At 43.3% G+C, this 26,824-nt stretch overlaps 1 protein-coding gene across 2 annotated transcripts in view; it reads left to right on the top strand.

Annotated features, from left to right (window-relative positions):
- ARHGEF3 (Rho guanine nucleotide exchange factor 3) overlaps positions 1-26,824 on the top strand; it is a 255,558-nt gene that overhangs the window by 46,787 nt on the left and 181,947 nt on the right. For both annotated transcript variants that reach the window (XM_069473719.1, XM_069473720.1), the window contains one exon: positions 17,219-17,285. In XM_069473719.1, the coding sequence (XP_069329820.1) occupies positions 17,219-17,285 (67 nt within the window). The remainder of the gene's footprint in view (positions 1-17,218; positions 17,286-26,824) is intronic.

Raw genomic sequence — 26,824 nt, 5'->3', positions numbered from 1 at the left:
TTAGGAACGGTATCCTTGTTGCTAGTTCCATGCTTGTGGTTATTTGTCAAATTAACTATTGTAAGAATAAACTTTTGGGTCATTTTAATGCTCTTAGAAAATGGTGCCAAATTACCCTGTGAAAATATTATATCAGTTTGTACATTCATAATTGTGAAGCAAAGTGCCTGTTTCTCCACATTCCTGCCCACATTTGGTATGATCATATAGAAATTACTATTAAGGTAATTAAATATGAAATGTCCAATTTGGAATCAAAAGTTTAGTTCTTTATATATCAAACAAGAAGCAGTACAATTAATCAAAGTATGCACCTAAACTATCGACACAGTTTTGTCATCTTAACTGTAGCTTATTTATGCCAGCAGCAAAGGAGCCTGGAGAGTGAGTGGTGATGAAATCGCCGAAGGCATTTTCAACAGCCTGTTGAGAATTGAACATTTTTCCTTGCAAGAAGTGGTCCAAAGCCTGGAAAAAGTGGTTGTCAGTTGGTGCAAGGTCTGGTGAATGATGGTGGATGACAGAGAGTTTCCAAGTGTAGCCTCTGTAGTTTGAGCAGTGTTGTTTGTGGGACATGTAGTCTAGCGTTGTCTTGCAGGAGGATTGGTCTGTCTCTATTGACCAATCTCGGCTGCTTAATCACAAGCATCCTCATCATTTCATCCAATTGGTGCGGTAGACATCGGCTGTAATTGATTGACCAAGTTTCATGAAGCTGTAGTGGATAATACCAGGGCTGGACCACCAAACAGACACCATTAGCTTCTTTTTAATAAATATTCAGTTTTGGACTGTGTTTCAGCACTTTATCTTTGTCCAAACATTGTGCTGAATGCTTGAGATTGTCAAAAAGAATCCATTTTTCATCACACGTAACAATACGGTGTAGAAATGGTTCGCCTTTATGTCGTGACAGCAAAGAAAGGCAAGCTTTGAGACAATTTCACTTCTAATGCTCCTTTAACTCATGTGGAAGCCATCTATCCAGCTTCTTTACCTTGCCGATTTGTTTCTGATGGTCTAATATTGTTGGAATAATAATGTCAAATCTTGCTGCTGATTCAGGCATAGATTGAGATGGATTCGCTTCCACTACAGCTCTCAGCTCATCATTATCTACATTGGTCTCAGGTCACCCACGTGGCTCATTTTCAAGATTAAAATCACCAGAATGGAACTTCTCAAGCCATCAACGTACTATGTGTTCATTAGCCACATCCTTCCCAAACACTTCGTTGATATTTCGAGCTATCTGCGCTGCATTGGTTCCATGATGAAACTCATGTTCGAAAATGACATGAACTTTTGACTTATCCATGGTTTCACAAAAGTTGTTCAAAAAAATTTGAAAGATAACCACAAGCCAAAATGTGCGTTTGAAAGACTAGGATGTACTTTCACAATAAATGTAAATCAGGAAGTGTCAAAGTGAAATGTCAGAGATATCAACTGTCAAACTTAGTACTTAAGGAAATCAGATATTTCATACTTAATAACCTAATACTTTGAAATGTAAACATGCCATCTTATTTAAATTTCCATTTGGCTGTTCACTAGGGAGGGTGAACATTTTTTGTTTGTTTATTGGTAGTTTAGGTTTCTTCTTTTGTGAACTATATGTTATGGCAAAATAATTCAGTTTTCTTTTTTGAAAAAACTAATATTTCATGATTACAAAAGTAATGTGCACAAATCTTAAAATTTTAGATAGCGTAGGAATATGTAACATGGCAAGTCCAGTTTCCCTGGATCAACCCTAACCTTGAGAAATTAACACTACTGACAGTGTAGAGATTATTTTTTCAGCATCTTCTAGAAATTTTGGAATGCCCTCCATTTGTCCTTAAAGACTTCTGAAGGTTCATTCACGGCTTTAGTATCTTCAAAGGTGTTTTGCTCGGTGGTATTTTTGTCAAATAAAGGTAGTAGGTTTATTTTGATACATTGATCTTTCCAGAGAAGCCATGTGGCCTAGTGGGCAGGTACTGAATTTGGGGTCCCCACTGAGCACTTTCCTGTCTCCCTGAGCTCAGCAGGGTGTGTGTGTGGACCGTGTGATCTGTTGGCCCTGTCGAGCTCTGTGCTGTTGACGGGATTGCTTTGCGTTCCTAATGTTGGGCTGCTGAGCTGAAGGGCAGTGGTGAGAGGCCGAGGGGCTCCTGTTCTGGCAGCACCGTCACCGTTACCTTGGTGATAGTAATGAATAACACCGTCTACTCTGTATGTCCTTTATGTGCTCGGGTCTACTTACACCTCACAACTGTATGAAGTATAAAATCTAATATTATCTCTACTTTTCATACCCTAAGACATGTGTTCCTAGGGGCAGAACCATTTGCTTAGGGCCGCCATCTAGTAAGTGCTGGATCCGGAACTCAGCCTCAGCTCTGCCAGGTGCTGAAGCCCCTCCAGATGTTAGCCCACTCTGCAGATCTGCAGCTCTCTGCGTGGCCTCTCCGTGAGCCCCATCTCCCTGTCGGCCTTTGTGCTTATTGGCTTGGTCCAAACGCGTCCAGGGAGCTGGGGAACCCCCAGTCGGTTCTCAGTCTTATAAAGACTTCTGCAAGTTGGGGGTGGGTAAAAGGACGAGTTTCTGTGAGGGCTGTGTCCCTGAATCAGGGCTCCCAAGCGAGGGAGGAGAGCATCTTTGCCTGGCCATAAGGGGTGGTTGCCATGGCAGCAGCTATGGCAACGCTGATGCAAGTGCTGGCCCTGTTCCCATTGGAGCCCAGCTGGTGAGCTGGAAGCCCGCGTGGGGCCCAAGAGAATGGGGCTTGCTCTGCCCTGTGCTTTGGATGGACCAAGTTGGATAGAAATGTTTGGTAAGTAGCACGTAACTGATAAGCACAGTCAATTTCTCTCTTCCCAGCTGGCAGCTCTTGTGGATTAGGTGGTCAGAAAAATCCTTACCTAGCTTGGAGCTTAGGGGCTAAGAGCAGGAGAGCTGGAAGCAGGCTGGTCCTAGCCATCAGTGGCTGGGAGACATTTCCATGTCTAAGCTCTCTGCGCCTCAGCCTCCTCATCCCTTACAGCCCTTAGTCCACAGGCCCCATGAGGATTGAGTGAGTTAATCCGCATAAAAAGCACAGCAGGAATAGTCTTATTATTATGAAAATAGTAATAACACTTCCCTCTCTTACTCAGAATTACCTCATACCCCCCACTTCCCTTTTTTCATCTATCTTTGAGGTCTGCCAGGGGTTTGGGGGTGGCTTGCCGTTTGGCGTGGTGCTGAAATCACATCAGCCCGGTGTCCTTGACATCACCTTCCTTTTCCACCACATAAACCCTGACAAGTCCAACGTGGTCCCTCCCCCACTGCCATACTTCACCGACAGTTTGGGAATAAACATGTTCTCATGTGTGGCCCCAGTCACTGCCAAAAATAGCATTTATGGAGCATCTAATTACCTTGAGACTGTGGTGGGTCCTATATCAGAGTCAATAGACTGCTGTAAGTGATGCTGGCTAATTTAAGAATTTTTGGTGTTTTTAACCATTAGAATCAACAAAACACTTACTAGAAATGCCCATTTCTGAGGACCTATTTTTTAGGATTGTGATGTTCATTTTGAGGGGTTGGGCCACCTATGTATAGATTTATTGCTTCTGACCAGTATACTATTGAATAAAATATGAAAACTTTCTTCTGCTCCTCCCTGAGCAAAAAGCCCTCATGAAGCACCTGTTAGGGACTAGAAAGGTTTGTTATCTGTAGATAATAATTTTTGAGTAAAAGCTTTCCAATGTTTGAAAAACATGAATTTTTCTCCTTTTTATTTCTGATTTAGATATCATTTGATAGAACAATTCCAAAAACAGTTTTCTTTCATTTCTTTAGACAAAGATTGGAAAGATAGTTCATGGTGATTTTTAAAAAATATCTTCTGAAGGTTATTTGCTACAAAGCCCTTTAAAACATTAAGAAACTCAGCCATTAAAATTCTTTAGTTAAAATTATACTTTATTAAAATGTAATATGCACATAGAAAAATGTACCAGTTAATCTGCATGGATTTTTATTTGCAGATGTAGAAAAATCAATAAATAAGACTACTCTCTGATCTTTATTATCATTATTTAAAGTCCAGTTGCACTTCATGTAAAGAGGAACCAACTCAGTAACATTGGCTCTGGGCCCGGAGCATAGTAAGAATTTGAGTTTCCATCTCCTTTCCTCTGTGGTCGCTGCTTCTGCAATGGCTTTAACATCTGTTTCTCTGTTCAAGCACTCTGGAGCCAACTTGCCTGGGTTTTATCCTGGCTTTGACACAAAGTAGCTGTGTGATATTGGACAAGTCACTTAACCTCTCTGAGCCTCAGTTTTTTCATCTGTAAAGTGGGAATAACCAAAGTACTTACTGATAAAATTGTTTTGAGGACTGAATGAGTTAATATTTATTAAGCATTTAGAGCAGTGTCTGGCACACAGTGAGCCCTCTATAAGCACTGTTTTTTTTTTTTTTTAAGTAAACCCATAAAAACATTCTCTATGACAAAAAGATTAAGGATTCCTCCAGTCCATAAGTTAAAGGTGCTGACGTGTTGGGGTGCCTGTGACCGGATCCCACATCGTCTCATCTGCGGAGAGCTTCTGTTTCTTATTTCAAACAAGGAGAAGGAGCCCTCAGTGTTGGCTCACGGGAAGGTAGAGTATGAACAGGGAGTCCTGGTTAGCAAAATACAGCTCGGGACTCAGGAAAGAACAGGCTCTCCCCAGGCAAAACTTTAGAAAAACAACAATCTGCTGCTCCTTGATTAAAGGGTAGAAAACTAATTATCCTTTCCGGAGGGACATGAGGCTGCTCTCTGCTGGGCTGTGACCTGGAGATGCAGGATGTGGATTTCCTTAGGATGTAATGAAGCCTTTCCCATTGAAAACGTGCAATGGTTCAGATGGATGTGGGGTCAGGGGGTGGGGAGAGGGGGAACAATCCCCTTGCTTTTAAAAGCAACCCCTAGACACTTCAGAAACATCATTTGGAGGTCAGCACCTTGAATATGAAAAATAATCTTCTCAAATTAGATTTCCAAAAGACCTCTATTGCAAAACATCCCTTCAAAAATATTCTGTAATTTTTGCTAATTAGACCAGCTTGCAATTAGCTCAGATGTTTGAAGCTTGGTGCCACCATCCATCCACTGATGATGCGGATCAGAATGCCAATGAGGTAGTAACTGGGAAACAGTTTTTGTGTGTGTGCTGAATAAAAGCCAAGTGTAGTAATTCTGGTTTCTTTAGTGAAGGGAGGGGAATGAAAAATTCCATCTTGGAATAGTTTGTGGGTGATATTTCTCATTGTCTTTCATGCCATACCGTTAGGGGTGGAAAGTTCCCGTTGGCCTGCACCATTTAGCTATAGATGTCAAGAAACGTCAAAAAAGTCTTACAACTATTTATTGAGCATCTACCATATTCCAGGTGTCTAGAGAGTGGGAATGAAGCATTTAAATAAAGTGCCTGTGCTTAGGGAGCTCATGTTTTAATGACTTCAGTGAAGATATCTACGCTCTCTGTCAGCTTATATTTTATACAGGTAACGCTCCTAGGTAATCTTTGGACAAGTATCTCTGGGTTCTCATTCCCATCTCTGTTAATGTTTTCTTGTCAAGTCACCAGGGATCTCTGCTTTGCCACATTCTGTGGGCATTTCTCCATCCTCCTACTTTGTGAAACGGTGGCATGCCCCCTCTTTGAGACACTTTCTTCACTCGGCCTGCGCGATGCCCCCTCTTCTCTCGGTTTTCCGGTTACCTTGGCAGGGCTCTTCTGGTGTCTAGAAGCTGACGGCTTTTGGGTCGAATCTCTAGTTCCTTCCATCAGCTGCGGATGCCACATCTCCATTTGGGGTCCCCACTATTTCAGGTGTGACACGTCTACTCTTGATTTTTGCCCCCAGGTCTGCTCCTCCCACGGGCCTTCTCTATCTTCCCAGTTGTTCAAGCTAAAATTCTTAGAACATCCTTTAATTCTCTTTTATTTGGCCCTCTGTACCCGATCTACCGGCAGCGCCTGTTGTCCCTGCCTCCAAGCATGTTCATAATTCCACCACTTCTGGTCTTCTCACCACCCCCACGGCCACTAGTCCCTGCCATCCCTCACCTGGGCTGCCGCAGGAGCTTCCTCACCTCCTCCCTGCCCCCTGTCTGGCCCCCTAGTGCTGCTCTCTCCATGCAGCATTGGGGATGATTCTTTTAAAACTTAGATCATGTTTCTCTTCTGCTCAGTATCCTCCAGTGGCTGCCCATCTCACTCGGACTAAAATCCAAGGATCTTGCTGTGGACTGTCAGACTCTTACCATCTGCTTCCGGCCCCTTCTGTGACTTCCTCTGCTCCCGGCTCACTCCTTACCCCAGTCCAGCCATACTGGCCTTGCTGCCCCTGAGCCCTGCCCCAGGAACTTTGCACATGCTGTGGCAGCCACCTAAGACACGCTCCCCCATCTTGCAGGTCTCTTTCTTGGAGAGGCCTGCCCTGAGTGCTCCATGCACAACAGCAGCCACTCTCACCTCCCCCTCCACCACCTGCGTTGTTTTTCTCCATAGAAGTTATCACCTGCGAACGAACAGGGACTATGTTTTGCTCTCTGCTGTTTCCCTGTGCCTAAAACAATGCTTGACACATAGTAGACACTCAGCAGATGTTTAGACCTAACATTTAATATTCACGTAGTATGAGCCAGGCAGGAGGCAGAGGGCTTTATGAGAATTATTTATTTACTCCTCAGAGCAACCCTATGAAGTCCAAGGCTCATCAAGCCCATTTTCAAGTTGGAAACTGAGGATCGGGGAAGTTGCATAAGTTGTCCACAGTCACTTGATGGATTGGGCTTGAACTCAGGTCTTGGGACTGCAGAGCCCCTGCTGTGACCACCTTGTGTTACTGTTGTCTCTCTGTGGTGGCCTGACTTTGTTCTAGAAAGGTTGATGGTGGCTGACCAACAAATAGAAATATGAATGAGCAACCTGTGGCCCATCCACGGACTTGAAATATGTAAATGGACAGGGCCTTGGTGCGTTTGTCTCTCGGGAGTGTTTGTGCTGTGAATTTGCTGTGGGCAGTTATGGCATTTTGCAGGTAATTTGTCCTGGATGAAGAGAAGACTTAGGAAAGACATAGGAACCATGCCAGGGGTAGAGAGGGGAAAATCACGTATAATCCAAAGTGCTCTTAAACAGCCTTGGGAGGGGCCATGTTGGAGCCTGACTTTCCATCTCGCACTCTCTGGCGAGTGTTCTCTCTGATGCTGTTCATCCGCACAGCTCCAGACTAAGGAGTCAGCTGCCATTTGGGGGCCCTTTTGTTCAGAAAGTGCCTATTTAGGATCCAGCTTGGCCAGAGAGAGGCCTGGGGAAGGAGACGACTGGAGTGAGTACAGACCCACAGCCGCGTGTCGGGCTTGCCGCCAGCTCCCTGCCCACGCTCAGAGGGCCCCGTGAGATGGCTTCAGTTGTGGAAAGTGTTCTCTCTCCCTCTTGAGTGTATGTGGTTGTATGCATGTTCTTGCAATGTGTGTATAAGGCCATTCTGTGCTACTGTTGACCACAGACTTGCTGAGGGCGAGCACCATGCATTCATGCTCCAGCTATTTCTTAAGCTCCTGCTGAGTGCAAGGAGTGCAGCGACAGTTGTCAGTCCAAACCACATAAATCCTTGGCCTTCCAGACTTTGTCCCCTAGAAGGGGGCTAACTCTTTTTTTTTTTTTTTCTTTTCTTTTTTTTTTTTTTTATTTAATTTTACAGAATCAAAGAGTCTAACAGTATATCTTGTTAGATACAGTATGTCCTCATAATGTATACATTATTTTTTGTACAATGATATGAAATAATATGGGAAATATTCATGATAAATTATTAAGTGAACAGTGCAAGTTAAAAACAATAGTTTCATATTTTTTTCCCCACCCCCCCTTTCCCGAGTCAGCACCTTCAAGTGTTACCACTCCCCAAACGGTGCGCAATGCACTCATTGTGTAGGCATACCCCCATCCCCTCCCCCACCCCCCACCTCAGTCTGATGTCCAATTGGTGTCGTTTCCAGATTTGTATTTAGGTGATGATCAAGGAAACCAATTTTCTGGTGAGTACATGTGATGCTTGTTTTTCCATTCTTGGGATACTTCACTTAATATAATGGGTTCCAACTCTCTCCAGGAGAACCATAGAGATGTTGTATCTTCATCATTCCTTATAGCTGAGTAATATTCCATGGTATACATATACCACAGTTTACTAATCCAATCATGTATTGATGGGCATTTGGGTTGTTTCCACATCTTTGCTATTGTGAATTGTGCTGCTATAAACATTTGGGTACACGTGCCTTTGTTACAGAATGACCTTTTTTCCTTTGGGTATATGCCCAGTAATGGGATTGCTGGGTCAAATGGCAGGTCTACTTGAATCTGTTTAAGATACCTCCATAATGCTTTCCACAGAGGTTGCACTAGTTTGCAGTCCCACCAGCAGTGTATTAGTGTTCCTGTCTCTCCACACCCACGCCAACATGTGTTGTTTTGGGTTTTTTTGATAAAGGCCATTCTCACTGGGGTTAAGTGATATCTCATTGTGGTTTTGATTTGCATTTCAAGGGGGCTAACTCTTACCGTGCTCCTTCTGTGCGCCAGGACCAAGAGCTTTCCATACATTAACTCATCTGCTCCTCACAACAGCCCTGAGAGGGAGTCTTGTTGGTACCTCCTTTTTACAGATGGGGGAACTAGGGATCAGAGAGGTTAAGTCACTTGTCCAGTGTCGCACAGCTAGTGAATGGCAGAGCTGGCTCCGGCATCTGTGCTCTTAACTATTGGGTCAAACTGCCTCTATATGGCACCACTTGGGGAGCACGGAAAGTTACCATTGGTAGTTTTCCTTCTGGAAGATTGTACTCATGAAAAGTTGTTCTAAAGATATAAGCTTTGCAGGAAGCTAAAGTGCAAAATGGAAATACAGCAAAATGGCTCATGAGATGGGAGCAGAAGATGGACCAGCTGTTGCTGCTGAATCTCTGAGCTCCGAGACAGGGAGCGGGGGTGGGGAGGAGGAAGTGGAGAAACCAGAAGGTGTGGGAATTCTTATCATTGTTGAATGACTCAAGTAAATGTGTGTCTTAGAAACAGGGACTTGTAGGGCGATTTCTCACAAGTCCTGATAACACTTCACGACTAAGCCATTTCTGTCATTCCCCGGGCTGCACAAAATGCTTGCTCTCTCAGCTTTTATTTACAGAATTCCCTCTTCTGGAGTAGTTTATAGGATTTTATTTCACATCATTAGTCCATGAGGATTTTTTCCATTACATATATATGTTTTATTGTGCCTGAAAATATTTTTATTTCACCTGTACTTTTCAAAAATCATGCTAAAATACACATAAAATATTACCATTTAAACCATTACCAAATTTATCATTTTAACCGTTTTAAAGTGTATAATAATTCAGTGGCATTAAGTACATTAACAATGTTGTGCATCCATCACCACTAGCTAATTCCAGGACCTTTTGGTCACCCCAGAAGGAAACTGTGTCCCCATTAAGCAGTCACTCCCCATTCCCTCTCTTTCCCCAGCCTCCGGCAACCACTAATCTACTTTCTGACTCCATGGATTTGTCTATACCGAACATTTCACATAAATAGAATCAGACAATATATGCCCTTTGTGTCTGGCTTCTTTCACTTTGCATAATGTTTTCAAGATTTTTCCATGTTGTAGCAGTGTCAGTACTTTATTCTTTTTTATGGCTGCATAATATTCTGTTGTATGGATATATCACATTGTGTTTATCCATCCAGCAGTTGATGGACATTTAATACACACCTTTTAGATAGAGTTACTATGGTACCAGCCATGTGCCAAGCACTTTGCTACATGCTGTATTCTGAGTATGTAAGGAATTCTTACGTATCAATAAGAAAAAAGATAGTACTTATTTATATAATTGAGCAAATGATCTGAACAGGCATTTTATAGAAGAAGAAATACAAATATAATAATGTCATGGATTTAAGAAATCATTTCAACCTCCTCTTTTCAGTTAATTCTGGAATTAGTTTGAATAGAGTAGTTCCTATATTATTTAGGGACAGCTCACAGATACTTGTTTGGGATATTCCCCATTTGGGGAAGAGTTGCATTTGTTGCTCTGTTCAAGTGAGTCATTTATACATTTGTAACCTGGAGATAATTTCCCTTGGTTTTTCCAGATATAGTACTACCACTCTAAAGCCTTTGTGAAATATTTGGCTCTTTTGGATGTTTCTGAATTTGAATGGATACTAAAATCTTTTTGGAGAGTGCTCATTTTTTACAAGGGTCTCAATTTACACGTTTTCATTGGTCACCAACTGCTGAGACATAATGCAGTAGATTTTCACAGTCAGAGACTCTTTGAAACTGCATGTGTTATTTTTCTGTCACTGTGCTGTGCGGTATGGTAGCCACAGGCCGAATGTGGCCAGTGAGCACTTGAAACACGGTGCCAATTAAGACGTGTTTTAAGTATAGAATACACTTTGGATTTTGAAGACTTAGTATGAAAAAATGTAAAATGTCTCTAACATTTTTTCCTATTGATTATGTGTTAAATGGATAGTATCTGGATATTTTGCGTTAAACTATATTATTAAAACTAAACTTATCTGTGTCTTTTTACTTTCAATGTGACAAATAGAAAAAATTTAAATTACATATGTGGTTTGCATGATATTTCTATTAAACAGTGATGTTCTAAAAAACAAAAAGTTGGCAGAGGGTGGCAAATGGGTGAGAGGAGTCCGAATGGGCCCATATGACTTCATTGCCTTCAAAATCGTGAAAGTGCCTCCGAGACAGGTCACGCTGGGTCTGGATCCCTGCAGTAGCCTCCCAGGTGATCTCTCTGCTTTCACTCTGGACCCCTGGCTCTCTCTTCCCTTCCCTCTAGCCAGAGGGATCTTTCTAAAAGGCAAATCCCATCACATCACTCCCTGCGTTATAACTCTTCAGTGGACCTCACGGCTCTACGGCCAAACTCTGCTGGCTTGTCCAGCCCTGCTCACCTATTCAGCCTCATCTCATGCCTCCCTGTCTCTTCCCCCACCTTCTAGGCCTTCTGATAACTGCTATTATAACTTTCATTACATGCACAATATATTTTCACAGTAAAAGACTAAAAAATACATAATGTGAAAGATAATGTCTACGTTAGTGCTGCCCATGCCACCCCAGCTACGTAATCAATCACTGTCAACAGTTGGGATGCGTCTGTCCAGGGCCTCCCTCTGCACACACAGAGCTGACTCTGTACGTTTGTGTAACATTCATCTCTCTACCCACGATACAAATTTAAACATCAACATTTAGCCACATTTGCTTCAGATTTTTTTTTTATGTGTGAACAAATGAAATATTACAGGTATAGATGAAGCCTTCTGGGTGCCCACCCCAGGCCCATGACCCTCCCTCTCTCCCTGGAGGTAACCTCTTTTCTGCAGTTGATACTGTCTTTTCATATGTAGTCTTACATTTTTACTGCATATATATGTGGCTATAAACAATACAGTATTATTTTGCATGTTCCTAAATGGTATCATATCATATTATGCATATTTCTTGCAACTTGGATTTTCATTCTTTTTTCTTCGTTTTCTTTTGAGATTTTTCATTAATATATAGTCCTATATGATCTTCCATTTTTAAGAGTGGATATAGCTTCATTTAATCCATTTCCTTATTGTCAGACATTTAAGTTGTCATACTTCTTCCAGTTCTTCGTATGTGCCATACTTTACTTCTTAACTCTTGACTCATTTTATCATCTCTGGAACAGTTTGTATATGATCTGGTTTTTGACTTTTTTTTTCTTTTTTTTGAAAATTTGATAGAATTCATCAGTAAAACTGTCTGGGTCTGACATTTTCTTTCATTTCTTTCTTAGTTATAGGGCTATTCAGGCTTTCTACTTCTCCTTGGGACAGTTTTAATAAGTTATATTTTTCTAGGAATTTATGCACTTTAAGTTTTCAAATTTAATGGCGTAAAGTTGTTGGTAACATTAGAATTTTAGTTTTTAATTTTAATGCTGTTGAATCTGTAGTTATGAGACCCTATCCGGAACAGTATTTATTAGTGTCCTTTCCACCCCTTTTTAAACTTGACCAGCTTTGTCTGTTTGGTTAATCTTTTCACCTCCTGCCTTTTTAGTATGCTTTCTCTTTGGCCCGGCCTATTACTCCCTTTTTCTCATCACCTGGTTGAGTCCTGCTTCTCTTGTCAGGTCCCAGGGAGGAGGCCTTATTTCCTCTGGGAGGACTTTCTAGCTCTTTGAACTTTGGCTGCACTCCTTTGGCACTCCCCACTACCACTTTAAAGGAAAAAGCAACTTACCATGTTGTCATTTTTTGGAAGGAAAGGGGAGGTCTGAATGTCCTACTGTGAGCACATGAAAGCAGGAACTGGGTCTGTCTTGTTCACTACTGGTCTCTAATGTCTGGTACTATGCCTGACACATAGTAGGTGCTCAATAAATATTGGTGAATAGATTAATGGGTGATCTCCCCTGAATACACACCCATTCTCCAAAGGTGAGGGCTCTCTTTCAGGGTCCATTTTCACAGGAGTGCTGCAAAGAGGATTCAACCAGTGACCACGTGATTGTATCAGCTGACCATTTCTGAAGTTCTGTGGTTCTTGTTTCCCATAGTTTATAAGGAAATAAAGAGCTGGACTTGCAGCCATGGCATGAGTAGAATGAAGTTGAGTATGGCTCGGTGACCTACAGAGACAGGTTATTGGGTGGTGTCCTTGTGCTTTTGTTTAAGAGAGAGACGGGCCAAAGTGATGAGCTTTCTATTCTGCAAACTACCTTTTCACAGTGAGTTTCTCCACAAAGAATTGGATCTTCACCTGGCTAAATGCCTGCCAGTCTGTCCTCAATTATGTATAAAAACAGAGACTAAAAAAAATGTTTAAATGAAAGAAGCCATCACCTTCTTAAGTGGTCCAATCAGAATAAAAATAGCTGGCACAGGCGGTATCACATTTAGCACAAATTTCTCTTAAAAAATATAGCTGTTCAATTTTCTGAGTAATGCTACAGTTGTCCTCATGGATAGAGAAAGGTAAAACAAAAGAAAGAAAAGGAGAGTTTTGTTAGCAAAATGCCCTGGGTTGAGAATTCAGACACTAAAGAATTTAAAACATGTACAATACACTGGCAAAGGTGGGGGGGGGGGGGAGGTCTCTGGGAAGGGAAAGAGAAGGCAGGGAATTAGAGCAGGAAATGGTTTTCATGGTTACATCATGTTCAGATCTGTGGCCACGTTGTTACCTAACACAAATATTAATGGCACATTGAAGCCTTTGTTTTATGTTACATGTATTTTTATCTACTCTGTAAGAATTAGAAGTAAATTTCATTGGCCCTCCAGCGTGCACCTCGCCCATGATAATGGTAACTCACGTTCACCCTTACCAGGTTGAAGAAGGAGTCTTCTCATAATAACAGCAGCTAATTTGAGCACCTAGTAAGTGCCAGGCTCTCTGCCAAACATTTCATACAGTACATTAGTTTAATCCTTCAATTTTGTGAAAAGGGATCATTATCCCCACTTTACAGGTGAGAAGGTGGAGGCTCAGAGGGAGTAGAGGGTGGGCAACCTGCTTGAAGTCCCCCAGCAAGAAGGAGAGGGGGCCACTCTTGGGACCCCAAGTTGGTTCTATACTGAACACCATGTTCTTAACACCACCAGTGCTTGGGCAGCACAAGTGGTCTAAATGTCAGCTTCTGAAACCCACACTCTTAGGAGCTGTTCTGGAAATGGTTGCTAATCCTCTTCTCAGGGTGATGAGAAAGAGTCACATTTGTTTTCACGTGGTGGGAAAATACGTTCTGCTAACCCTGAAGCTTGTTGCTACTGACCTCATTCCATTTGATTCCAGACACACACACCTGAATGTGAGCTCATTCCCTAAATACCCCTGAATCCTGATTTTTCACCCCTGCTGTGGGCATTTCCCCATCTTACCATGAGCTCTCCCAAGGGTGGAGAGCTTGCAACTGTTCGTTCCCACCTTTCGCAGGGTGGCAGCCCCCTCCTGGCTGGGCAGTTTCTCTCTTGCTGCTCAGGCACCTGTGGCTTTCCCATCAGACCTTCTGTGGAGGTGGCGATGCTGGTCAGCATTGTCCTCGTGACATCTGCCAGACAATGGGAAATGCCGCCAGGACAGAGAGCTGTGCTTCCTAACCACGTGTGCACACCATGCACAGGCCTGGCTCCCATGAGAGGCCTGAGGGCTGGACACAGACCATAGGCCACTCCTCTAAGCCCTGTTCAGAAGCCCAGCTGTGTATCTTTGTGTCTTGGAAACCTCTAGAACCAAGTGTCATTTTCTCGCTTGGACTTTTGCTGACTATGCAAAGACATTGCTTCTGCAACAGAAGAAATATAGCCAGGACTGAGGGGCCCCTCCTTTGGTGAGGACCTGGCCATGGTGCTTCCACGATGTACTTTGTGCGCCAGGGTCCCTACTGGCTTCATGAAGGAGTCTTCCCATCAGGGTGGTTCTCGTTCCCTGAAGCTGTCCATTAAAGCCACCTGGCTGCTAGTATCTAGCTGGGGAGAAGGAGGAAACTATAAGGAGGCTCTTATAATATCAGATTAGAATTGTTAAAAGGGACTTCAGCTAATGTGAGTGATCCAGTTGCCAAGATGGTGGTGGGATGCAAGCAGGGTGGGAGCTAAAAATTAGGGGCAGCCCTTCTCTTGGTAGGTCTCCTGACAGTTTCTGCAGCTGAGAGGGGGCACCCAAGTTGCCCCAGATTGATGGATTTGCTCTGATGCTTTTTCTTTGGCTCTGAGGCCTGACGGTGTGAGGCCCTGCTAAACTGGTCCCCTCCCACAGGGAGCGCCCAGGCAACATTCTTTCAAAAGCATACTTTGCCCTATCTGGTGGGACTTTTCTTCATTTGAGAGGGGCTTCAGCCTCTGGATCTGGAGTCATGCACGTCTGGGTGTGAATCCCAGCTTGGCCATCTACCAGCTGTGTGACTTCTGACATGTAGTCTAACCTCTCTGAGCCTCAGTTTATCTCCTCTGTAAAATGGGGTAATGATAATATCCCTATTTATCATAATATTATGTAATATTTTATAAAATTATAAGATAAGGTTATATTATTTTAAAATATTTAATACCATTATAACTTATCATGTATAAAACATTATATAATACCACTAAAATGCCATCTGTATGTCATGTATTAACAATGGAATACAACAATATAATAACCTATTTTATAAGGTTATTGTGAGGCTTAGATTATGTAGGTAAAGTGCTTAGTCCCTGGCACACCAGTAACTGAATCGCTGTTAATTATTTAATAACAGTATGTGTGATCTTCTGTGGATTGCAACATATAAGACAAGGGCACATTTTTCTCACAATGTTCTGGTATATATTGTTGCTTTGGAAGCGGTGAAGCTCAGAGATAATTAGGAAAGCAAAGCCCAGTTATAAGCCAGGAGGGGAAGGAGCAGTATCCAGGGAGAAGTCTTATTGAAATCCAGATTTTTTTTTTTTAAGGCAGAAGTTTCTTTTCAGAAGAACTCAGGCCAACATGTTACTTAATAGAAAAGTATTAAATATAAATAACCACCCACATGTTCTCTGTTTATCTTGAGATGTTATTAGCCTGGGTTTTTACTGTCGTACGTGAGGGTGAGGAGGAGGGTGAGGCAGAGGAGGAGGCCTGACGCAAAGGGACGTGAGGCCCCGGTTCCCATATGTTTGTGAGTTGCCCCAGCTCTTCCACAGCAATGCTGTGTCTGGGCTTCAACGCTGTTCTTGGATCAGGCTTTGAGAGAGAAAGGGAGGGGTGCCATGTGGACATCTGTGAGAACTTAGCAATGACAGCATCAGAGTTAGAGCTCTCATCTCATCTTGACTCAATGTAGAGCGTATTATTTCCCGTTTTGCACATAGGAACACCGAAACTCAACAAAGTAAGCCTTATGTTCAGAGTCACACAGCACAAAAACACCATGGGATGTGAGGTCAGACCACTGAGATCAGAATCCTGATTTCACCTGTGTGATCCTAATCAAATCGCTTCATATCCCGAAGCCTCAGTTTATCTATTAAATGGGTACAGTGATGCATCCTAGCTCACAGAGAATCAATGAGATTAACTGTATAAAATACTGGCACATGCTTTTTAAAGTGCTCAATACCTGTTAGCTGTTGCTATCATCGTAATTACCTTGTATTTTTATTTATCTCTTTTGTATGGTAGAGCCAACCAAGATTTTTATTCAAGTCTGACGTACTGCAAAGCCTGTGCACTAGTCACTACATGCTTTCTGCCTTGAGTTGTTGCTGGTTACAACGGAGAGGTCAAGGCAACGGTGACTGTCATGTAACCAGCAACACTTTTCTGGCACATCAGTGACTAAAACCCCAGGAAAGGTCCAAGGTGGACCTTTTCAGAGATGCTTTTCAGCAAATGTGAAATCCAAATATCCATATTGAAAGATATCACATTTTTGGGGGGAGTAATTTGTCACTTCATAAAAACATTGAAAGAGGTATGTTGGCAGCTACAAAATTTGATTCAGTTTACAAGATAGAAATAAGGTGTTTCCGGTGTGCCTGGAGCCTCTTTGTGCCAACCTGACCCGACTTGAAGCTGCTAAGGAGACTGATTCGTGTTGGGAGATTAATAGGTGAGGAAACCAGCTCCGGCATGCTAGGCAGTGGCTAAATGTCCCGTGGATCATCCCTTCAAAAACCCGGAGCTCAAATGTGGCCTTAATGGAGATGTTGGGACTGCCCAGCCTGTGTGTGCAACAAGGGGGAGTTCTAGGCCGAGCCACAGCTGTAAACATCACCTGATGGCGTCCATTTGGGAATCGTTTCTGTGCGAAAAACCAGGACAAAGATTGGGAGTCTCCACTGACTTCTCAACTGCATCCAGGTTGCATTTTAGATTTTCTTTTGTACGGGTGAAGTGTTGACTATTTTAAAGGACTCTGGGGCTTTCCTCCCAGGGCACTGGGAAGGAGGTTGGAATGAATCTGGCTGCTGTAGACTGCAGAGCTGTACAAGACTCCAGCCGCCTTGTTTGCCTGGGCCGTTTCTCGAGGCATCTCTCTTTTTGATAAGCCTGCATTCGAAACCAGTGATTTCCTCTGAGCATTCAACCATTGAATAATGAACACATTGTCTTTTGCCTTCTAGGCCCAAACGGCAGCGGCAAAACAACTTTCCCATGTTTCCCTCTCCTAAAGCCTGGAATTTCAGAGGGGTAAGTATTTGTCCTGAGTAGCCCCTGCTGTTAAATGTCCTGTTCCGGATACGTGCTCCCGCCTCCAGAGAGGATGCTGTTGGGGTTGGCTTTACTAATCAAACTTTCCACCAAGAAAGTGTCTGTGCTTTACCACTTGGGGAAGTCACGTTTGCATCAGTGATTGTGGTTTAAGTAAAAAAATCCAAGTGGGCCAATAAGCTTCCACTGTCATTTGCTTGCCCTGAAAGTCTTGGGCTGCAGGAAGCATCTTGTGAAGCTGCCAAGAGGTGTCAAGGTTGATGAGGAGGGCACTGGGGCTGTTTTCTTTGGAACCTGGAGGGAGCCAGCACACAATGAAGGAAAAAAGAAGTCAGAAATGTACAGTTTGTTAATATGTAGTTTTATGCTTTCATGGAAAGCCTTGTTTTCCAGAAGAAGTCTATAAGCTTTTAAACAGATTTTAAAGAGAATCATAAAATTCTCCCAAGCCCAAAGTCTATTGCTTTGTGCTTGGGAGATATAGGAAGGGTCAGATCAAACCTCCTCCCGATGCAAGGTTATCTTCTTTGACATAGTAGCGATAATAGCAGTCACAGTGTATGGAGGTCCTACTGTGTGCTAAAATGATTTCTAGCACTGTCCTTGGGAACAAAACCCTTGCATATGTAGAGAATGTTCTGAGCTCTGTTTCATCTCCAGGTCTTTGCACATGTTGTTCCTTCTGCCCAGAGCACTGTCTCCCCTGCCCAGCACCGCACTCCTACACACGCTGCTCCTGGCCCACCCACTTCATCCACTGGGTCTAAGCCTTGACGCCACCTCCTCTGGAAGCCATCAGGATCATCCCCCTGAATCTGAGCTTGAGACCTCTCCTATATACCCCTGTACTTTCTTTTTTTTTTTTTTTTTTTTTTTTTGAGACAGAGTCTCACTTTGTTGCCCAGGCTAGAGTGAGTGCCGTGGCTTCAGCCTAGCTCACAGCAACCTCAAACTCCTGGGCTCAAGCGATCCTCCTGCCTCAGCCTCCCGAGTAGCTGGGACTACAGGCATGCGCCACTATGCCCGGCTAATTTTTCTATATATATATATTTTTAGTTGTCCATATAATTTCTTTCTATTTTTAGTAGAGACGGGGTCTCGCTCTTGCTCAGGCTGGTCTCGAACTCCTGACCTTGAGCGATCCACCCGCCTCGGCCTCCCAGAGTGCTGGGATTACAGGCGTGAGCCACCGCGCCCGGCCTATACCCCTGTACTTTCTTAACATTTTGCATCATTAGCACTTACTGAAATTCAAGATTGGAAGCCCCCAAGCATGAAGTGTGTAGATACCTGCCACTCTCTCTTGTTCACTGCTGTATCCTGGGACCTAGCACAATGCCTGGCACATGCGTACTTTCTTAATTTGTTGGATGAATGAATAAATTTCTCACATCCATCTGACACAAAATTCACATGCTACCTTTAGATTGGATTTCAAGTTCAAGTCTTTAGTCTTTTCAATACTGTTCTGACTAGTTCTATTCACACTTTAAGATCCTGTATAGATCTCAGTCATTTTCCCCAAGTGTCTTATTAAAAATAAATATAGATCATGGCACTATTTTAGCTCAGGTTACAATATGCTTTTCATTGAGTACAAAGAGAAATGTGTTGACTTTGAAATAGAAGTGAATGTCTTACTGAATGCAAGTCATGTACCTCCTAAGTTTTTTATAGTTTTATGCAGAGGTCCCCGACCTTTTTGGCACCAAGGACTGGTTTCATGGAAGACAATTTTTCCACAGATGGCTGGTGGGGGATTGGGGGTGGGGACTGGAGCTCAGGCAGTGATACGTGGCCCAGTTCCTAATAGACCACAGACTAGTACCGGACCACGGCCTGGGGGTTGGGGACCACAGGTTTTATGAATAAGATCCCCATTTCTTAAAGTGTGTTCACTTTCAGTTGTATGATCATAACCATTAAGTGAAAAAAGGCTTGTGTGGTCAAACCTATCTGGGACATACTGAGCCCACGACATTAAATATGCTCCCTGCTGCAAGACTTCTCAGAGCCTTTGATGTGTTGATGTGATGGAGACTGCATAAGGAGAGCCGATGGAGTTTGTAGCATTTCCCAAAGTCATTGATCATGAAACCCTTTGCTGACCAAGTAGGTTGTACACATTTTAGAATCGTTGACAATTATAGTCAATTTTGAACTATAGACAAATTAGGTCTCCTGGGAGCAAGTTAGCTTTTTTGAAGGACTTTGTTTTCGTCCTCCCTTCAGTGTTGCTCTCCTTCTGAGTCCACAGTGCTCGTTAGCCAAGGGGTGTGGGTACATGCAGGGTGACCAACCACCCAAGTTTGCCCAGGGACCGTCCTGGTTTTAGTACTGAAAGTCCTACACCTCGAGAAACTCGTTGGTTTCAGGCTAACTGAGACTTGATTACCCTACCTATGGCCATGAGACCTCTTCAACTGTTTCCCCTTGAAAACTATTTTGTGTGTCTTTGAGCACAACCCTGGTTTATAGAATTTGCTGCTCAAAGGGACCTATTAGATACATGGTTGAAGAGACCCTCTGTTTGCCTTCTCCTTGCTACATCTCTCTAAGACCAGGGTAACATTTAAAATTAATAATTCACTGCAGAAAAAACCCTGCCCCTGGCTCTTTGCAACTAAGTAGGTGTCAGAATCTAATGCAATGTTGACTTCAGGTTCCTGTCAGCTCTTAAATTCTTAGCCAGCTCACAAGATTTTTCCAAATAGTTAACACTGTTTGAGTGAATAGAGTCTGTTAGTTGGTTAGGTCAGTTGTGCTTTTTATCTTGCTCTCTTGTCCTTGCTTTGATTTCTTCTGGGCCTTGGGACTTGTTAGTAAAGTTAGACAAACTGACACAAGACATACTAGACGATTCAGGGCCGGGGCGATTGCTACATTCCTCGGTGGCAACACTGATCTCTCTCCACCTTGAAGTATAACCCTCAGTGCCATGGTGGACAGGTGGAGGGAACCCAACCAAGTGCAAACACCCTCACTCCCAGCCAGGACTCACTTTGTAATTATCATTATGGTAACTGAAATTGAAGAACGAGAAGGACCCAGGATGCCAGGATGACTATGGTTGAACCATTATCTAGCTGAAACATTTTCTGTAGTGAAATTTGACTCCCAGGTCTGTTAGACTGGGCTGTGCATGCTGTTCTAGGGCAGGGTATGCTTTTAGTGAACACTTTGTTTTCTTCTTTATTTAGAAAGGAAAGTTTCAGAGTTCATGCTAGCAAATATCCCGTACTCATATATGTGGCAGAGAAAACTGTTACGTTATAAGCATTTGCCATTTTATCCCTCTTTAGCTTGTAAAGAAAAAGGATGCAGTGTTTTTTACCCAGGTCCTGGGCATTTGTGAGTTCGAGGGGGTGGGGCAGGGAAGAGGCAGTGGTGAGAAATGGTTTGGAAAAGGCAGGAGGAGAAGGAACCACATTGCTCTAGATGAGAAGTGAAGAGGGAGATATGGGCAAGATCTGGGCGCTGAGGAGTAGACATTTTGGGAAAAGAGAGAGAGAGATTTCCGAATAATTTTAACAACAGTCTTGCTGGGTGAGTTGTACTGCATCCCCATCCTTGTCTTCCCTGGAAATGTCCCCTGCAGACCCACATTAGTCCTTAAGACATTAGGAGTCACATTTGTGTTTTCCTTTTTTTGCTGGAGTGTTCGGCCGTAGAGGGTCAGAAAGGACCGTCAACACTTGGATTACACGTCCTCTTTACTTACCAAGTGGTTAGCCCTTTCCTGGGTTGTCATGATTATTAACTGCAGGGTGTGTTCAGCGCCTCGGTTCCCATGATTGTCTAAGGAGACAGAGGCCCTGGATGTCACTGAACCTCTGGGACTTCCCCACCCTCCCAGGCACGGAGTGGTCCTGTGCCCACCTCTCACCAGACCCACGGGTGCTGTGGATACGCCCACAGAGAGACATTTAGAGGATGGTTTGGGCTGGGGTGGACATGGTGGGAACATTCGGAGAAAACCAGGACAGAATGGAAGGGATGAGAAGGCTGAGGGAGGTGGGACCCTGGGAGAGTCTTGCTCCAGACAGCACCTCTGTTAGGTACTCACTGCACATCTGGTCCCCAGCTGGTTGGGGCAGTGCTGAACTCAGAATTTCCACCCTTCTTGTGAAAATATTTGCTACAGCTCCTCCCATTAGCCAAGAAAGAGAGAGAGAAAGGGAGGGAGGAGGAGCAAGACAGAAGTGTGTGGAGACACTGAGACTCAAGGAAGACTCAAGGAGGACACTCGGGCTAGAACTGTGAAAATCTCGGGAGTGAAGCTCCTGCCATTGTCTGTACATTAACTAAGAAAGGCTTAGTAAGGATCAACTGTGTGCAAAGCATCGTTTTAGGTGCCAAGACTGAGATTTCAATTAAATATCGGCCACATTTCAGAACCTTTATTGTCTTGTCTCCTCTAGTGCCTGGTCTTTACTTTTGTCTAGGCCATTTGTGAAGAAATCTCTAGACTCTGGGGCTTAGAAGAGACTTTGGCCATTGTAGACCCAACCTTTTAATTTTTAGATGGGGAAAACAAGCTCTAGTGTATTAGTTAGGACTCTGGTTATGTGATAGAAACTCAGTTAAAACTAGCTCAAGTGGAAGAGGAAATTGATTGCTCACGTGACTGAGGGAAACTGAGGTGGGCATGCTTCAGGCACAGCTGTATCCAGGGATACTCTACTCTCTGGGTTTGTCTCATCTTCTCCTACTACCCATGGACTTTTTTGGATGGATAGGATGACCGTAAACAGCCACCCATTTCTAAAGGAAAGAGAGAAGATTTGCTTACAGGGTCCATGTGTGAAATCCCAGTGTAGACTCTGGTTGTACAGGCCTGGGTCACATGGCTGCACTTTGGCCAATCACTGTGGTCAAGAGTATGGGGTTCTGTGATTGGACAAGCCTTGGTCATGTGCCTCCCTCTGTGGCCAGGGAGCGAGGTGGACAGGGTTCTGCAATTGGCAGCTCCACTACAGCCATTTGAGGTGGGGAAAGGGCAGTTGTTCAGAGGAAGAGTTTGGTACTGTTACCAAAATGGAGGCTGGCTCCTGGACTGACAGGAAATGATGGAGACCACTCCTGAGGGTTGCTCAAAATGGAGAGATCAGAACCAGAACCCTGTCTTCTGACAAGAGGTCCTGTGCCTTCTCCCCACTGCCTTGACCCATCCCATGCTCCATGCTTAGAAGGAAGTTAGCAAAACCTCAGTGTAGCTGGCTGTTTCTTGAAGGTCAGACTGAGATGCTCTGAAATTCACAACTCAGTAGAGTGACAGAGTCTCTAATATGCACAACACTCCAGGCTTTATCAGCGTTGATTGAAACCTTACCACCTCTATGCTGCAAAAGAAGCTAGCAGGACTTTCTCTTCTCTTGCAGCCTCAGTCTGTACATTTACTTCTGTTGATTGATCACCGCTCCAGGCTGGGCTGTGGCAGTACTGTATGGTACATAGCATTTATGCCCATTTCAAAGATGAGGAAACTGAGCCCCACATCTGCTAACTTTTCTACAGTACAGCCACAGTAAGTGGCAGAGTCAGGATTTGAACCCAGGACTTCCTGGCCCCAGGCTATTAGAGCATATTGCCTCTTTAAAACAAGGCTGATAACACATATCTTTTTCTCAAAGGAAGTTAGACATGAAGATCTTTTTAAAAGTGCTAGAAACAAGGGAATATTCTACCTTAAACTTTTCATTACCCAGAATCCCTTTTGATTTCTACTCCCTTGGACTTTCTCTTAAAAGTTTTGATCTTCCCTACTATATTTATGAAAAAAATGATTTGTACCACATTTGGTAATGGTAATAATGAAAATATAGTAATAACTCCATTAATCCCAAGCTCCTAACCCCTAACATTCACTTATGTTATGACAGGCACAGTGTTGAGCACTTTATGCATACATTACTTCCCAGAACAATCACAAGAAGTGGGTGTAGTATGAGCCTCATCCTCATTTTTTTTTTTTTTTGAGGTGGTCACTACATTGTCCAGGCTGATCTTAAACTCTTGGGCTTAAGTGATCCTCTCGCCTCAGCCCCCTGAGTAGCCGGGATTACAGGTGCAAGCCACCACGCCTAGGTCTCATCATTATATAGGTGAGAAAATAGACTATATGAATTCTCTATCGCTCAGTAACAAACTACCACAAATTTAGCAGCTTAAACAATGCCACCAACACCCATTCATTAGCTCTGTAAACTAGAAGTTAGGGCGTGGTGTGGCTGGGTTCTCTGCTCATGGTCTCACGAGACCAAGATCAAGATACCAGTCGGGCCTGGGGTGTCATCTGAGGCTCAGGGTCTTCTTCCCAGCTCATTTAGGCTGTTGAGAGAATTCTGTTTCTTGTGGTTGGCAGGAGGTTCCCGTTTCCTTGCTGGCTGTCAGATGGGGGTTGCTTTCAGCTTCTACAGGCCACTCTCAGGTCCTTGCCACGTGGCCCCCTTTATCTTCGAAGTCAGCAGTGGAGAATCTCCCTCACATCAAATCTTCTCACGCTTCAGATCTCTCTGGTGTCAGCAAAAGCCAAATTCGTTTTGAGGGCTCACCAGATTAGATTCGGCCCACCCAGAGAATCTCCATTCCGTTATCTAAAAGTCAATGATTAGGCCAGACACAGTGGCTCACACCTATAATCCTAGTGCTTTGGGAGGCTAATGCAGGAAGACCACTTGAGGCCAGGAGTTTGAGACCAGCCTAGGCAGGGTGAGACCCCATCTCTATAAACAATTAAAAAATTTGCCAGACATGGTGGCATGCGCCTGTAATTCTAGCTACTTGGGAGGCTGAGGCAAGAGCATGGCTTGAGCCCAGGAGTTCAAGGTTGCTGTGAGCTATGATCATGCCATTGCACCATCCCAGCCTGGGTGACAGAGTAAGACCGTGTCTCTGAAGAACAAAAAAAGTCAATGACTAGTAACCTAATCATGAGAATGATATCTTATGACAGTCTCAGGTTCTACTAGCATTCAAGGGGAGGGGATTATACAAGGTGTGTATACAAGGGCATGGAGATCATGGAGACAATCTTAGAATTCTGCCTACTCCACAGAGGTTTAGAGAAGGGAGCAGCTTGCTCAGGGTAAGTGGTGGAGCCGGGATTCAAACCTGACCTCACCTCATTTCAAAGCCCATATTCTGGGCCAGCACCTTTTGGGAGCTTCTCTTCAGTATGAATAGTGTGAAGTTATTTGAAAGTGGGGAAAATATTTGCAATATTCATCTCATATTAACCTCCCTAATACACAAGGAACTCTTGCAAAGCAATAATACAAATTTGAAAATCCAAGAGGAAACGAGCAAATGGATCAGAATAGGCAGCACAGAAGAGAAAATACATATGGCCAGTAAGCAAAGTCAAATTGTTCATTCTAACTATTAACTTAAAAATATTTTTAAAATGATAAAAATACAGGCATACCTTGAAGATATTATAGGTTCGGTTGCAGACCACCACAATACAGCAAATAGGACGATAAAGTCAGTCACATGAACTTTTTGGTTTCTCAGTACATATAAAAGTTATGTTTATGCTAAACTATAGTCTATTAAGTTTGTAGTAGCATTATGTCTAAAAAACAATTTACATACCGTAATTTAAAAATACTTTATTTATTGGTAAACTATGCCATAAACAGATGTCATCCAGGCTTTGTCATTCCATTTCTAGGGACAGGCAGAGTACATTTAGCATAATTCTTAAGGGCCTCAGGATTTTCAGAATGGTCAATGAATGTTCACTTCAACTTAAAGTCACTAGCGGCATTAACCCTAATAAGAGAATCAGCCTGTCCTTTGAAGCTTTGAAGCCAGGCATTGACTTCTCTCTAGCTATAAAAGTCCTAGATGGCATCCTCTTCCAATAGAAGGCTGTTTTGTCTGCATTGAAAAATCTGTTTAGTGGAGCCACCATCATCAATGATCTTAGCTTAATCTTCTGGATAACTTGCTGCAGCTTCTACATCAGCACTTGCTGCTTCACCTTGCACTTCTATGTTACAGAGACAGCTTCTTTCCTTAAACCTTATAAACCAACCTCTGCTAGCTTCTGACTTTTCTTCTGCAGCTTCCTCACTTCTCTTGGCCTTTATAGACTCTGGATTAGTCTTTGGCTTCACACTTGATCTTAGCCAAAAGGCTGAGAAGCGATTAGTCTTTGGCTTAAGGGAATGTTGTGGCTGGTTTGATCTTCTATCAAGACCACTCAGACTTTCTCCATATCAGCAATAAGACTGTTTTACTTTCTTATCATCGTGTGTTCACTGAAATAGCACTTTTAATTTCCTTCAAGAACTTGTTCTTTGCATTCACAGCTTGGCTGTTTGGCGCAAGAGGCCCAGCTTTCATTCCATCGTGGCTTTTGACATGCCTCCCTCACTAAGCTTAATCGCTTCTAGCTTCTTGCACAGAAGGGGCCAGCACACAGCATGCTGTGCTTCAAGACGTTTGCCCCCGCCCCCTCTCATCACTCTCCCCATGCCCCCGTTAGTCGTTAGTCGGTCTAGAGGCTGCTTCCACGCGCTCTCGGAGTTAGGAGTGTTACTGGCCACGGTTCCTGGATGCTCCCAGGTCTGAGTTTGGTGGACAGTCCTTGGCAGTTATAACAAAAGCTTAAATGGTGAAGAGGCACGTACTTTGGAATCAGAATACCAGATTAGGGACTTCAGGTCAGATAGAATTCAGAGCATCAGGTCTCTTATCTGCAAAATGGATGTGGACAGTAATGCCATCTTCTCGAAACTTAGTAATGATGAGACTCAGGAATGATGTGTGTACAGTGACCTGAGTAATGCCTCTCATGCAGTTAAATGTGCAGAAAATAGCTTCTTATAACTAGAGCTCCTTTATCCCCGAGGTGACTGCTTTCTAAAAATGTGTGTCTAGTAGACGCCTTTTTGATATGAGGTGCCCCTCAAACGGGAAAAACTGACCGTGCCTGGGTTTCTGCTTAGTCCCACTTGTCTCATGTCCCTTCAGGTGGTAGAGAAGCCAGGCTGTGTGTGACATCTGTGAGGAAAAGCTCATGTCATCTTTAGCCTGCTGACACCAAAAATATGCCAGGCACATTGAAGCTCATTTTTAGATTCAAAGCAATTTTCTTTCTGGCCATATGCGAGGTCTGTGGGGGGTACAGTGGCTTGTGTGCCAGTTGTACTTTTGTACTTTTGAGGCAGAATTTATAGATGCCTCTGTTTATTTTATGTAATTATCACTTCAATTGGTTCCTTTTTAGTTCCAGAGTTATGCAAGGTAAAAAGTACTTTTACTTTGGTCTTCTGAGTTAATTTAGAAATCTTAGTTGCAAGTAACAGGAACTCAACTCAAATTAGTTTAAGCAAGGAGAGTTTTTAAACATACAGAGGTATGGGAAGTATTTCATGGAATGCAGTGGAGCTTCAGAAGCACCTGGAACCAGGCACCAGAGGCTTATAAGGATTCCTGACTCCTCTCTGCTGTTGCCACATTTGCTCTGCAGACAGATTTCTTCCATTTCTCCACACAATGGAAATGTA

The sequence above is a fragment of the Eulemur rufifrons genome, chromosome 7 (genome assembly GCF_041146395.1).
Source record: "Eulemur rufifrons isolate Redbay chromosome 7, OSU_ERuf_1, whole genome shotgun sequence".
NCBI lineage: Eukaryota > Metazoa > Chordata > Mammalia > Primates > Lemuridae > Eulemur > Eulemur rufifrons.
Note: the sequence above shows the minus strand (reverse complement) of the source record. Positions and strands in the feature narration are given on the sequence as shown.